Genomic DNA, 15,991 nt, shown 5'->3' on the forward strand with positions numbered 1-15,991 from the left:
AACGGAAGCAGTTATTGGTTTTTAATGCAGAACATAACCAAGCACTTAATTGTACACTTTATCTTGATCGAATCAGTACTTATAATCTTGACACCTCCTGTTAGCGCTTTAATCTACCACTTTTTTTCTCACGTCCCCTTTCCAGTGTACTTCCTCTATCTCTCTCTCTCTCTGGTGTTAATTCATTATCTTTTTTTATTGTTTTTGAATGATGTGCTGTCAGTTCTTTTAGGACAGAAAGCATTTTTAAGCGTTTTTTAAGATTCATTTTCATTTTTCAGTTTATATATAGTTAAATCCCTCTTTATCCGTTAACATTTAATCTTAGTTGTCTTGATGGCTGCAAACTAAAGTTGCGCTGTGACCTTTAAAAAAAAAAAGTGGCCATGTTAGGGCTGTGTGACATGCAGGAGAAATGTGATAATGGCTGCATGCATTACCTATAAGATTACATTAAATATTAATAATAATAATAATAATAAAATAATATTTTACTAGATTTAAATTCAGAAAATTATTAAACATCCAGTATGTCAGGCTCATGGAAAACATCCCTCAGACTTTTCGGAGTGAATAGCAAGTATTATACTGAAATATCACGCTATAAACATAAAGAAGTGTAGTAAAATAAAATCCAACATTTAAAAGCAATCAAATGGCAATCTAAACAAATTTGCTGATTTTTATTTTTTTTTTAAATCGGTATATATTTTCATTCCTTTTACTGTAAATGTTTTGACCTCATTGAGTCCTAAAGCGAGTTCAACATTGATATTTCAAAGCAAATATTTATTCAACGGCTGAACTGAATTGTCTGAAGAGGAAAACTAATTTAATGAATAAGGAGAAAATATACTGTACATTATAAAGATAAACTTTACATGCATCTATGAAGGTACTTTTGTATCAGGATAACTGCACGAGTCTATTCCAGTAATGAACCACTCTACTCAGGGCTGGGATTTAATTAGCAGTGGGCCTGACAGCCATTGCTGCTAAGAGCAAATTTGAGCAGTTATTGTTTTTGTTGTTTTAGAGTTAGGCGCTCCACTCTGCCCCCTGCTGTTTACCTGTCAGACATGCATTGCGTCTCAGCTATTCTGATTGGTCTACATGACTGCATTTAAATTCACAGCTACAGACACAGATTGGTCATTGTTGCATGTATGCATAACAAAAACACTTTTTTGGTATCAAATTTGAGCCATTTGCGAATTAGTATTTTGACCTTTTTTTAACTTTGTTTGGATATGTGCATGTTGCTTTCCAGTGTAGATCTATAAATTTTCTTATTATAAATAATTTTTTATTGCAGACTATTGAAGTCATTATCCCATGGTCTGCACATAAATAAACACTAAACATAGACACTCAAGTTCAAAAGATTGGGGTCAGTAAGATTTATTTGAATGCTTTTTGTCTATTGTGTCTATGAGCCAGAATTTATTTGATCAAAGATACAGTAAAATTGTGGCATTATTATAATGTAAAATAATTATTTCTATTTTAATATACATTTATTATATATCTTATATAATTTAGTGCTTGAAACATTTTTTACTGTCAAAGTTGTGAACAGTTGTGCTACTTACGTAATTCGTTAATTTTGAATGATCAAAGCTGATAAGAACAGCATTTGAAATAGAAGTATTTTGTAACTTGCATGTCTTTACCATCACTTTTCATCAAGGTTAATGTGCCTGTGTAAAATAAAGGTATTCATTTCTTTAAAAAAATCGTGAGACCCCAGAATTTTGAACAGTAGCGTAGCTTTTTACTTTCCATTTGAAGAATGTAAGTGGTTCAACTCGAGTATTGTAATGTGCTGTCAATACAACTGCTAAGAAATTGAATGTAGTCTAGAGCTTGAATCCTAACCTCATGCACGTAGGAACATTTGGACCTGACAGTCAGTGGTCCCCGATAACGGTTTGAAAAAGTCAAATGTTTCCATCATTAACAGTACATCAAGTTTTGGCACATTTCTATGAATGTAGTGTACATTTCTCACCTTAAGTTTAGGAGCTATTTGCTTGTGCCTTGTATTTGATTTATATAAATTGGTGGACTTTCTGCCATTTATCAAATAGCTTTTTGGAAATGATTCAGGTAACATAATTTGTTGAAGTATTGTCTTTTCTGTGTCACTTTTGTGTATCCACTGTGTTCTTGCAGTGGTCTATTCTACAAGTACTGCAGGTTTGCTTTCAAAACACTTCTTTTGTCTGTCCTTATTACCTTTGGGTGTCTCTTTTCAAGGATGAACTTGATCTTTAATTGCCATTAATGCCTCACTTAATGCATTATATAAGCGACACTGCTAATGATGCAAACTATTACACAGAGCCTTAATAGGTAACACCGGCTCCGTGCAGTTGTGTTTTTGTATGACATCCAGACCTCATAAATACCTTGGGTTTCTGTTCTGGGGTCTGGAGTGAATAACTCTGTCTGTGTGCCATGAGTACATTGAGTTCTGTGAGCTCAAGATGAGAGTTTGTGTCATTTCCTCTTCCTTTCTTGAAATCCCATTTAATATCCTGCCATATCACTCTGCTTTACTTCACTGTGTGACTCAGGCTCTTCTGTCCTTTGCCTTTCTTTCAGTCCCATTTAATGATTAAAATTGATTACATTTGCTTTCTCCACCCAGTATCTCCTGTCAAAGTGGTGAATATAATGGTAACTAAACCTAACTAAACTCAATTGTTCCATTTGCAACTAAGGTGAACTATTTTGTAGTAAACAACAACCATTTTAGTATTAATACCCATAAGAATCCATTCTCATTGTCATTTTGAGAGCAAGCGAAAGATGGCCCATTTAATCTTCATTTGCATCCTATGGTTTTAAACTACTGGAGCCTCTCTCTACTCCCACAAGCGAGGGCAGGCCTGGGCTGCTCTTAAACTCTGGGCAAGGCACCATTTGGCCATCCAACGGTGCTTACTTCACATCAGGAGCCATGGACATGACTTTGACTTTCTCCTTGTATTGACCGTTATTATTATTATTAAGTGTTGCCAAATCTACTTTATAACGTCACCAGTGAAGTACAAATTAACCATTTTTTTAAAAACTAAATAATACTTTAATTCAGAAACTGTTTTACTTTAACTCAGCTTCACAAAGCCTGCACTAATGGAAACCCATAATGTTCCTGGTCTAGTCATCTTCTCTCATTTCAATCATAGTAAACGATTTGCTTTTTGAGAGCTGTTGTGGTTTAGATTGCACTGTCCATTTGACACACAAAGCAGCTTTATTTTTTTTTAAGGAACCAATTTTTATTTAGCTCAAATATGTCTTATTTCTGTCAAACACGTCAGTATCTCAGATTGTGAATGTGTGCCAGTTACAGGACTGTTTTTGAGTGTGGACTAATATATAATCACAGTGTGCTCTATCAGTGTTTATTAATATCACACTGTTGTCCCTGAAGAGTTTTTCTGTATTACGGATCATGATTATTCTAATGTATAGCTATGAACCATTTTTAGCACTCGCCCAACACATCCTAGTAGTTTAGGTATATTTCAAAATACACAATACACTCTCTTTAAACAGTAGATACACTCCATAGTAAGTATTGAAGGTCACCATTTATTTTTACTCCCGGATAAATTGATTTTTTTTTTCTTTTTAAGCTAGTGATGTGTTCTGATTGGTTGACATGCACACTTTAAATTTTGGCACAAAAATGATTTTTTTTTTTTCAATGTGGCTGTTTAAGTGTTTCTTATAAGAAATTTTATGGTAGGGAAAAACATCAATTGGCATCTCAAATTAATATTATTTTTTCGGTATTTGTAACAATCTACATTGCGCACACACACGTTTTTTGCATAGTTTTTTTTTTTTTTAGGCTTTTAATGTAAATGTTCAAATTATTTCAAATATAAATGCTATCAATTCACAAATTTAAGTAACAATGAATCAAAATACTGCAAAAGAAACAACATTTAAGTATGTTTTTAATACAATAAAAAGAGGTATTCCTAGTGGGATCTGATGACAAAAGAGAACCTGACCAGATTTGCCTTTCTTTACCTTCCTTGTGCTCTTCTTTGTGCTTCCTCAGTATAACATTCTTAATTTTTAGTTCTGAAATTAAGAGCTAAATAAATACAAGGTCCTTAATGTACTAGTGTGAAAATGGTGTACTTGTGTGTGTGCATTACATATTTTCCCTTTTGAAAAAAAAAAAAAAAAAAAAAACTGGGTGACTGGGATTTCAGGCTTTTTTTGTACCCTTTTAAAAATTATTTAAGTGCAGCAAATGACGTTAAAATCAGAAACTACATTATCCCCTGTAATAACCTGTGTCCATACCTTACCTACTGCAACTATAATATGGTGTTCATTAAAACCTAATACAGTTTTCTTAAAACTACTGGAATTCTTTTTTTATGAGGATGTGACCTTAATGGGTTTTTCAGGATTTGTGGTTTGCAGTGTTATTTTGATTAGTTCTATATTTAAGGAGCTGTTCTCAATGGCATGGATCAGTGCCAGTGTCAACAACATCTTGAGCCACCTATTTATCATCTTTTTTCTGAGTTTGTGGTTGAACTAAAATACTAGAGGAAACATGAGGCGATGGGCAGGAAAGTGGGAGCAATGCTAAAACTAGTTGTAGAGAATGTGTCATTTTGAATCCTTTACCTATAGGTATAAATGTTACAAATAAGGGAATGCTCAGTAAATCAAGGATCAATTCACTTTTGTGTAATGTGCTGGTCTTTTGTTGCTAATTCAAGTAACTTTATCCATTTTAGCTTGTAAAAAATCTTAAGTGAACGTGGTTGCAAATACCGTTCTAGCATCAGGAAATAAATAAGCTGAATTTGTAAACAGTTCTAATGCTGAGCCCTTATCAGATGTCCATTTGCCCTCTATGTTGATTCCCTTTTGGCTCATCAGTGTTCAGTGTAGGAATTCAGCATAAATGTAATCAATGTTATTTTAGTGTTAATTATTATACTATAAAAGCATTAATATTTTGAATTTATATTGTTAGTTTTAGAAATGTTTCATTTTATTTGTAAGTTTCATTTTTTTTATTTTTTTTATTTTAGTAAGTTTATTGCGTAAACATTTCAGTAAGTTGCTGAGGCAACTTTCTTTTTTTACTTTATTTTAATAGCTGAAAAATATTTTAGCACGTTTAGTTTTAGTTAACAATAAAAACACTTGTCTTCATTATCTGTGCTTAACCGATAAGTTAAGTAGCTTAAAGTCATACCTTTTTAAATAAAGTGAAATAAATCCTGTGCTTCGTATCTAATCATTATATTTGTTTTAACAGATCATTTCTTACCAATTGATGATACTATTTGTGAATAATTCAGAATGCATGTTTTGTATTAACAAAACGTTTCTGTTAAACTGTGTTGATACACATGTATCATCTATAGTTTATAACTCTAATGAACTAACAATAGATTCGTTACCAACTGTGAAAGTAAACCCAATCTAGCATGAGTCTGTCTGTTGTTTTAGAGTTTCAGACACACTTCTTATGCTACATTCCACAGCCTCGTTCTAGTGTGTGTTTGTTCAGGCTGGCTGCCAAACCCCGGCTCCGGACCCCTTCTCTCCCTCCCCTCTCCTCTTATGTCATCCCTGCTGGGACACTCCAGTTAAACTGTAAACCACTGCCGGCTCACCAGCCCAGCAGTATCGCTGATAATCCTCTGCAGGAATTATTTCCGGGTCGTAAAGCCACCTTTTTCTATCTGCAGTTCCTTGTTTATGCCCAGCCTCTACATTCTTGTTTTCCCTCGTGTGCTGAAACCATTTCCACCTTCTTGTATTTATCCCTTTTTATATACAGTAGGTGTGGTTTAAACGTTCATTGCTTTTCAGGTCATAGCATGTGGTAAAATTGTTTTTTATTGTCTGCTTTGTCAGAATTGCTGTTGCAGAATTGGTTTTGACTTTTTTTTTTGCCATGTTATGACATGCATTTTAAATCACCATTTAAAACCACAGAATCATCTGATTTAATAAAAAAAATAAAGACATACTTATTGCATTAACCGTTTCTAAATGCATAAATGAGTGGTTTCTATTGCATAAGTGCAAGGTGCATTTAATGCGAAGTGATTACTATTTAAACATTTTATTAGCAGTAGTAGTTTTTTAGTATTTAAATTACAATATTTTTTAATTATTTAATTTTAATAAGCTCCTAAACATTTGATTTATTATAAAAACATTTTTTATAAAAATTATATATATAATAAAATTTGATAAACATCTAAACTATTTACATTTATATTATTATTATTATTATTATTGTTGTTGTTGTTGTTTCAACAGCATTAATGTTCTTCCTTTGTTGTTTTATCCCCTAGACTCTGCCACTGACAGCCCACTGCCCTCTCCCTTCAACATCGAGGGTCCTCTGTGCCTGTCGCCCTCTTTCCAGATGTCCACTCTCAGTCTTCCCGGCCAGGCGCCTTCACCCCTGCAGAGCCCCATCTTGAATGAGGTGGGAACTACCAGACTAGAGGAAGACGAAGAGGGCAGGAGGAAGGTACAATGATCGCATGCCAACCTGCCCAGGCAGAAAAAGAGTTCAAAATGTTTTCTGTTGAAGCCCAGCTCAGGGCATCCTCGGATTTGATTAAGTTTGAAGAAATGAGAGCGAATCATTTGGCTTGCGTGGTCTTTGATGGGATTTGCTAGATTGTAGGTTACGACGATGACCCTTTGATTTTAGGTTTGATTAAGAAGCTTTATAACTTTTTGCTAACCTTGGTGTGCACAGCCAACCTAAAATAACCCCCTGGCCCCCACCTCAACTTTTATAGACTTATCAGACATTGACATTTTAAATATGTAATAGCATTTAGAAAAATTACATGAAATATTTCCAAGTTAATTGAAGTTAGGTTAAAAAGAGTTTTAGGTTCTACCTTACATTATATGTTTTATGTTAAACTTGTAAGTGAAATTATTACATTAGTTTCAATGTTAACCTGTGGATTTTATGTCTCACTTTCATTTCTAGCCACTAAGTTCTGTGTTATAAGTTCAAGGTTCTAGATTAACCTATTAAGTTCAATTTTAGGTTTGTTGTTTCAGTTTGACAGTGTGTTCTTGGCTAACTTCTACATGCATTTTTATATTAACCTCTATGTTTGAAGTTTTACATGAATTCCTAAGAGAAATTCTGCACTTAACTTCTAATTTCTGAACCATGCTGACAGTTAACTTGCATAAATTCTAGGTTGTGTATTCAAGGTTGTCTTCTACATTAGTTTTTCTATTCATTTCTGGGTTTTGCATGAAGTTCTAAGTAACTGAAAGTAATACTAAATACTGAAAAGCTGAATTTTATGGATAAATTCTTGGTTCTAGGTCTACATATAAATTCTAAGTCGGTTATTAATTTCAAAGTTAAGTTCTTGTTTCTGTGTTCTGCATTAACTCTTCATGTTCTACATTCCATATTAATTTCATAGAACATAAAATAGATCAATTAACTTGCCATATTAAATAGTGTTTCGAGAGCTTAAATCCGCTTATCTTAGAGTGGTTTTAAGTGTGCTTTTATTTCCAGAGATATCCCACCGACAAAGCCTACTTCATTGCTAAAGAGATTCTGACAACAGAGCGGACGTACCTGAAGGATCTGGAGGTCATCACAGTGGTGAGCAGAGCTGTTAGTGTGGGAGGCTTGTCTGTGCAATGTTTCCTGTGTGGTGTCACTTAGCTGTGTGGATGATCTTTTGAGGTTTAATTTAGACGATCTTTTGGCTTTGAACTGTGTCTCATCACATTGTTGTGTGCGTGTGTCCTCAGTGGTTCCGCAGTGCAGTGATTAAAGAAAACGCGATGCCTGAGGGTCTCATGACCCTCCTGTTCTCCAACATTGACCCCATCTATGAGTTCCACAGAGGCTTTCTCAAAGAGATTGACCAAAGGCTGGCTCTCTGGTACCAGCTCTTATTTATCAAATCCTAACTTGTTTTGCATATGAGAGTGTTAAATAATTTTAATTTATATCTATATCTATATATATATATATATATATATATATATATCTATATATATATATATAAAGCCTGCTCCATTATATTGATACACAAATTTCAAAGGCCTCTAAATTATCAACATCAACAAAAAAATTGTTGTATGCAATCTACTATATGCCTTCTATTGTATGATTAATAATTAATACTAGTTTTAGCAACACAAATTTGGTCTCAGTTTATTTCAAGGTCCAATTCTTGCTGTTCTCGCTCGGTTTTTGCCTCAAAGGACTTATTACGGAAATCCTGTTTTGTCTCAGCCGTTGATCATTTTCACATGTTCACAGGGAGGGTCGCTCTAACGCTCACGTAAAAGGAGATTACCAACGAATTGGAGATGTTATGCTGCACAACATGTGTGCTCTGAAGGTGAGGTTATAGTTCAGTTCTACAAGCGAGAACGACTTGAATTTTAATTTGATTATTGGTGCAAGTATTCAGATCATCCATCATTCATCTCAGGAGTTCACAGGCTATCTGCAGAAGCATGATGAGGTGTTAACAGAGCTTGAGAAAGCCACAAAGCGTGTGAAGAAGCTGGAGACGGTGTATAAGGAGTTTGAGCTGCAGAAGGTGTGCTACCTGCCCCTCAACACCTTCCTGCTGAAGCCCATCCAGAGACTCATGCACTACAAACTCATCCTGGAGCGTCTGTGTAAGCATTACGCCCCCCAGCACAGAGACTACGATGACTGCAAAGGTAAGCATGCTACCAGCTAAATATCAGTTGATTCATTTTATTCTTTAAGATCTGAGCGTGATAATGAACATACATGTTGCATTTTTGCAGAGGCTCTGAAAGAAGTTGCAGAGATTGCTGCTCAGCTGCAGAGCAGTCTGATTCGACTGGAGAACTTCCAGAAGCTGACAGAACTTCAGAGGGATCTGATTGGCATTGAGAACCTCACGGCTCCGGGAAGAGTGAGTTGTTACCTTGTACATTTGTATTTTTATTTTGGTTCCTCAAAGTGGGTGGATGAACTGGCATCCAAAATATCTCCTTCCAGTTACGAGACAGTTATACTCTGGTCATGGTATTTTGCCAAGTAGTATAAAATCTAACTCTGCATTGCTAGATTTACACATTTTATGTGGCAGAAATCTGTAAGATAAAAGATTAATCTGAGATAGACAAATTATCGAGAAACGTATTTAAAAGAGGGTTATAATACCCAAAATAACAGCAATATTCTTCACTGGAAAAGTTATTTAACCTCTGTACAAACACTCATTGTCATGGGATTCTTCGTCTCATTTCTCTGCCTAAAGATTTGTGGTACGCCGCTGGCAGGATGATAGTAATGTAGTGGTTAGAGCTTGGAAGGAACACAATAGACGTCATTGATTCAGCCTTGCATATGAGCGTCTTACAAAATGAAGAGTTCCAGAAAAACAAGGAAATTGGATTTGCAGTTTGCTGCTATAATTAATTAAAGTCATTAAGTGTTGTGGGATAAACATGTTAAAGTACAATTAATTTTGTCTGCTATCCAGTTCATTTTTTCGCCCTGCTTCTTCTCCAGGAATTTATCAGGGAAGGTTGCCTCTACAAGCTCACCAAAAAGGGTCTGCAGCAAAGGATGTTTTTTCTCGTAAGACTGAACTTTTATTCTTATTTGGCGGTTTTGATTTGAACTTCTCTCTGTGTTAACCAAAACCTTCTCCATGCAGTTTTCAGACATGCTGCTGTACACAAGCAAAGGGGTGACTGCAACCAATCAGTTCAAAGTTCACGGGCAGCTTCCTCTGCATGGGATGATTGTGAGTATCACCAGGAATTATTTTAGAGGGGGAATACTAGCAAACTGCATACTGAATGAAGTAAACCGTGTACCGCTGTGGCGTGCGAAACAGTAAGTGTTATGAAGTGATGCGCATTTCAAAACAGCAGTGTGCTGAACATTGTCACATGATTTCCAAACCCTTTGAAAAAAAAGTCAAAAATATTACTCCAAAAACCAAACAGTTTAGGACAAAACCAGAACAGATGCTATAGAGAGCCCTCTGTTGCTTTACATCGATCACATAGCTAATGGAGAAATAGTGTTGTATATTTAATTTAGTCTAGTGTAACGATATACAAACTTCATAATCACAGGAAGGAGGAGGCGGAAACCGGCAGACATTCAAAATGAAACTTTAATAATAAAATATACACAAAACAGTGCGACAGCCCCTCGCGGACGAGACGACCTAAAAACAAGCAAAAAATAAAACCCAGGCCTGGTCCTCTCTCATCCTTCCCACGGCTCTCGGCCCGGCCCCACTCCTCACATCTAACTTTGAAACAATAAAATCTATGCACTACCTTAAAGGTGCCATATGCAGAAATTGAGGTAAAAATATCCATAACATGACCTACACTCATCAAAAGAATGAGAAGAAATAAGGGCGATGATGTCATTAAAAAAATGTCAAGTTATAGTGCTGCAGAGATATCAACCTTAATTAGCATTAGCATTACTAGCCCTGGCCCGGCAGGTGTTGTAATACCAGTTTCGGCCGTGGGAGGCGGTATGCGGGCGACATAACCACCAGCCAACCTGCAATACACGAATAACTCGCAGGGCGTACCTGGACCTGATGTCAATCGTGTGGAAAGTACAGCCGACTACTTTCAGTTCAGAGAAGAGAGCGGAAGGATAGCTGAAACCCTTGGCATCTGATAAGAATACCAAAGTAAACATCGGCACTGCTTTTAATCGCTGGAGACAACTGATGGACCTGAAAGAAATGAGGTTCGACTCAGAACTTGCAAGTTAGATGCTGTTAGTATTTCGCTAGACGTTTGTTTTATATGTTTGTGTATTTGTTTTCGGGAAGTTATAACATAGAAATGTATCGAAGGCTGTTCGATAAACGTGCTAATGTTAGCGATGGCTAACCGTAGCTGCGTTTGATAATTAGCTAGCTATAACTTAACGTTACCCATTTTATTATATAGGGCTGTGCATGTCTTTAATCATGTACATCTCATCAGTAAAGACGCTCCTGTAATTAGGAGTATATCTCCACCACGTGTGTTCAGATCAGGATTGCCAGGTTTTCACAACAAATCCTGCCCAGTTGCTTCTCAAAACTAGCCCAATCACGCTTCCAGAAGATTCCCCGATAAAACATTGCTTCCTGGGGTTAAAATATAGTTTTTTTTAGCAGGGTTGCCTTGGTATAATCCCATTTTAGGGGCTAAATATCACGTTATTTGTATTGGGGTCGCTGTGACCAGTGGACATGAAAAACAACCACCACAGACTTGGCAACATTGGTTGGCATTTACTACACAGGGCCGTAATTCACTGACAATCTACACAAAATCGATGTTAAAATCGCAGGCGATTCTTTGTCGATTTTGTGTTAGTTGTCGGTAGACTAAGGCTCTGTGCAGTTACTGCCGCTCCACCTGAACCAGTGTTGCCAAGTCTGCGGTTGTTTTTCATGTCCGCGGTTTGAAGCAATCCCAATACCAATAATGTGATATTTACCCCCTAAAATGCTAATTTTACCATGGAAACCCTTCCCAAAAATTTATTTTTTAACCCCGGGAAGCAATTTTTATCGGGGAACCTCCCGGAAACGCGATTGGGCTAGTTTTGGACTAGTTTTAAGAAGCAACTGGGCAGGGTTTGTTGTGAAAACCTGGCAACCCCTGATCTGAATGCACATGCTGGAGATATACTTCTAATTACAGGAGCGTCTTTACTGATGATGAGAGGTGCATGAAAATCGCATTCGATTTTTTGCACAGCCCTATGTATCATAACTAACCTGCTCTGTCTAGTCTGTTGGTCTCCGTGTCCTCTTTGCTTTTCTGTGCGTGAAAAAATTGATGTGTGGCGTGAAAGCTTGTGAAAAGAGTCAATTGCGTGTGTCTCACGGTGAATGCTTGAGAGTTGGCACATTAGTTCTCAAGCAGAATAAAGGACAGGTTGATTATTGCTGTTTAGCGTTTGTATTAATCTATGATGTGTCCCTGTTTGCCTACAGGGACATAAAAAAATAAATTAAAAGTGATACGTGGACCAAGGTGTCTGAGATTTGTTCATTTTAAGTAAAGGATCCTAATATTTCATCCACAACAATATTTAATGAGGTTATAACTCCTTGTGGTTAGACTGCACGAGATCAACAAGCTTGTTTGCTTTGCGGCCGCTTTAAATACAAAATAAATTCGATCTACATTAGACACAAATCTAAATCACAAATCTTTCTGCAGCGTCGTGAGCAGAGCGGCAAGAGCGATTTTTGACGCTCTATACGCCGGTGGTGTGAACGCACAGTTAGTGAAAGTGAAAGCCAAGTATGGTGACCCATACTCAGAATTTGTGCTCTGCATTAAACCCATCCAAAATGCACACACACAGAGCAGTGAACACACACACACTGGTGCTCACACCCGGAGCAGTGGGCAGCCATTTATGCTGCGGCGCCCGGGGAGCAGTTGGGGGTTCGATGCCTTGCTCAAGGGCACCTAAGTCGTGGTATTGAAGGTGGAGAGAGAGCTGTTCATGCACTATCCCCACCCACAATTCTGTCCGGCCCGAGACTAGAACCCACAACCCTTCGATTGGAAGTCCGACACTCTAACCATTAGGCCACGACTTCCCCGGTTAGGCTTCGGCTATGGCTGTAGTGTTGTTGTGAAAGTAGGGGCGGTGCATAGAGACTATGCCGTTTCTCGTTTGTTACTCTAGAGTAGACCAATTCACTTTATTGAGGCATACTGCCCCCATCTGTTATGGAATGTGGAGTATGACTTGATTTTTTTTCCAAACATTACAGATGGCACCTTTAAACCGGATCAGCCTATGTCTAGCATTTATTGAACAATATTGGATCCTGAGAAAACATTAATTCCATGTTTCATCTGACAGGTCTATAGCAAATCAATTTAAAAAAGTTAAATAATTGTTTTACATAGAATGTGTGTGTGGCCTTATGGGATAGTAAAGTATGAGGAATATTGGATAGTAAAGTATCAGGCATATTAAAAGGCCTTTTTGATAAATGACTCTGTCCAAACATTCTGTTAAGATTTGTCCATCTTTAAACATGAGAATCAGGTTTTCTCTGTAGCATGCTGTTTTTAAGGTGAAGTTAGAATTAATGTGGTTTGCTGGAGAGCTCTCAGATGAAAGTACACAGGCAGGCAGGGGATAAATGACGTTTACACTGGCATTTACCTCCAAACGTCTGCACTGTCTCGCATCTTAGCTTTGTTTTCATAAAGCAGTGATCTTTCAGGCCTTATTTGTAGTGTCTGCCGTTAACGACAATTGAAATGTACACGCTGTCCTGGCCAACAATTCATACAAGATGAATGTTTAATGATACACTTACAAGAGCTGGTAAGGACTGTCATGTGCGGAGAAGGAGAAGAGTAGTCTGGGTTGTTTTCAGCTTAAAAAAAGACAGACAGTACTGAGAAATCACAGACATAAACATAAACGAAAAATAAAAAAGCTATTTTAAATTGTAATGATATTTCACAATGTTACTGTATTTACTGTGTTTGTGATCAAATAAATGCAGGCTTGGTGAACAACATTAGAGGTTTCATTCAGAAACATTGAAACGTTTTTGAACAGTAGTCTGTATTACCAAATGAGAAACGCATTATAACGTACATACTGTTCATGGACTTGTCTATGCTTCACTCCTGTTTGCAGCTCATTGTGCTGGACGCTCCGGTGAGTATGAAGAAAATCCCAGAATCCTCCACTCCCAAACAACACCTCGAAAGTCAGCCTTTGCATTTCCCTCTCAGCTCCTTCTGTTGTCCCTCCCCAGCATCGATAGAAACGAAGATTGCTAGTAGACCGGATGTTAACAAGTAGATTATTGACACTTTGGGATGAGATCAGTCACATTATCCCGAGTCATACAGATAAGTTTAACTCTGGACTGTGTTTAAATGTTTTGCAGGTGGAGGAGAGTGAGAATGAGTGGTCTGTTCCTCACTGTTTCACCATATATTCTGCTCAGAGGACCATTGTTGTGGCAGCTAGGTAAAGTGCATATGAAAGAAAGTGTTTTCACACCGTGTTTAAGTAGGACTGGGAATCACGATGAATTTTAGGTTTGATTTGCTTGAGAAATTTGGGTTTTAATGTTAAAAAAATAAAGAACAGTTGGTTACAATTTATTTCGAGGTGTTCTTGTTACAATGTAATTCTACATTTAAGTACTGAATAATATCAATTAACCACGTATTTACTATATGCTTTGGGTAAGAATTAGGGATTGGTTTAGGGTTATTTGCATGTATTTATGCATAATTTATTGTTATTATATTAGTATGTACATGTAACGTGTAACTGGTATTAAGCAACACAGCCAATAATAGCAAGAAATGTTACTTGATCACCAAATCAGCATATCAGAATAATTTCTAAAGTAAAGACACTGAACACTGGAGTAATGACTGCTTAAAAATCTTTTTTATATATATTTTTTTACAAATAAATGTAACCTGGGTGAGCATAAGAAACTTTTTTTATTAACAGTAGTATTTTATTATTTTTATATTCAAATAAACATTTATTTTAAAGGGATAGTTCACCTAAAAAGAACAGTTCTGTCATCATTTACTGTCATCATTCCAATTTTGTTCTTCTGCTGAACACAAAAGATGTTTTGAAGAATGTGAATAACCAAACACTTGCTGCTCCTCATTGACATATACAAACTATTTTGCCCACACTATGGAAGTCAGTAAGCACTATTAACTATTACCAGCAATCTTCAAAATATCTTCTATGTTCAGCAGAACAGAGAACAGAAGAAAAAGGACTTGAGGGTGAGTAAATGATGACCGAATTTTCATTTTTGGGTGAACTGTGCCTTTAATATTTATCTTTGCTGTTCATCATCTTTCAGTAAGAGCCTCTTTCTCCTCCACAGCTCCAAGGTAGAGATGAACAAATGGATTGAAGATCTGAACATGGCTATTGACATGTCAAAGAAATGTCAGGAGAAATCAGATCTTCTGTTGGACCCAAGCCTGTGTGATCGCTCCAACAGTAAGTATCTCAAGCCTGCTTGCAATGTATTCATCCACTGTGCAGGAAGTGATGTATTCTTGTCCCTTAGTCTCCTTATCACTGATCCTCAAGTAGATGTAAACCCCATCCCTTCCGATTGCTCCTCCTCCTCTCTCTCCCCTCTCCTCCTTTCTTCCTCTCGCTCCGCACAATCATAAGGATCATCGGATGAAGTGTCTCTGGAGCAGGAGTCTGAGGATGACATGAACTCTTCCCGCTGCTCTCTGGACAAGCAGAGCCACCACAGGGCCAACACCACCATGCATGTGTGCTGGCACCGCAACACCAGCGTCTCTATGTCTGACCACAGCCTAGCCGTGGAGGTAGCATTTACACACACACACACACACACACACACATTCATGGAGACTGATTGTGTAGGTCTTTACTACAGCTGTAGTGTACAAATGAAGGAACCTGACTGTAGTGTTTGGGTCTTATTTCACCACAGAATCAAAAGAAACAAATATTTTGGATAATAATAAGACTTCTTTCTTTCTGTCTTTCTTTCTTTTGGTCATATATTCAGTACTTGCATTTATTATTATTACCTTGAATTTGTCAATACTGTAATGAAAAAATATAATCCTTTGCAATCATATTTTTGTATGTTTTTCTGCTAATTCAGTACAACAGATATTCTACAATAAATTTAGACACATTTCCTTTTTAGATAATCTGTTTAATAAGTTCATTTATTTTTTTAAGTGTATCATCTACTTACAACTTATATATTATTGTTATTGTATTATTCTTATTATTAATTATCAATTATTTTCACATCAGCTATAAACATTTTCACTGTAATGTACTGTAATGCAAAAAGAAAACAATTCTCAAGCTCTCCAACCCATTTTTTTTTTATCATAAAATTCGGTGTGAATAATATTTTTAGTGTTTAATACTGTG

The 15,991-nt window shown here is 36.6% G+C and overlaps 1 protein-coding gene across 4 annotated transcripts in view; it reads left to right on the forward strand.

Annotated features, from left to right (window-relative positions):
* The window catches only part of farp2 (FERM, RhoGEF and pleckstrin domain protein 2), a 53,630-nt gene that overhangs the window by 32,322 nt on the left and 5,317 nt on the right, over nt 1–15,991 (forward strand). The window contains exons 14-25 of one of the 4 annotated variants that reach the window (XM_026263761.1): nt 6,360–6,541; nt 7,571–7,660; nt 7,813–7,946; nt 8,330–8,411; nt 8,505–8,742; nt 8,833–8,963; nt 9,566–9,634; nt 9,714–9,803; nt 13,709–13,729; nt 13,965–14,047; nt 14,943–15,061; nt 15,242–15,405. In XM_026263761.1, the coding sequence (XP_026119546.1) occupies nt 6,360–6,541; nt 7,571–7,660; nt 7,813–7,946; nt 8,330–8,411; nt 8,505–8,742; nt 8,833–8,963; nt 9,566–9,634; nt 9,714–9,803; nt 13,709–13,729; nt 13,965–14,047; nt 14,943–15,061; nt 15,242–15,405 (1,403 nt within the window). The remainder of the gene's footprint in view (nt 1–6,359; nt 6,542–7,570; nt 7,661–7,812; nt 7,947–8,329; nt 8,412–8,504; nt 8,743–8,832; nt 8,964–9,565; nt 9,635–9,713; nt 9,804–13,708; nt 13,730–13,964; nt 14,048–14,942; nt 15,062–15,241; nt 15,406–15,991) is intronic. The other 3 variants (XM_026263783.1, XM_026263774.1, XM_026263766.1) reach the window with 3 other exon arrangements.

This window comes from Carassius auratus, chromosome 6 (genome assembly GCF_003368295.1).
Source record: "Carassius auratus strain Wakin chromosome 6, ASM336829v1, whole genome shotgun sequence".
Classification (NCBI taxonomy): Eukaryota; Metazoa; Chordata; class Actinopteri; order Cypriniformes; family Cyprinidae; genus Carassius; species Carassius auratus.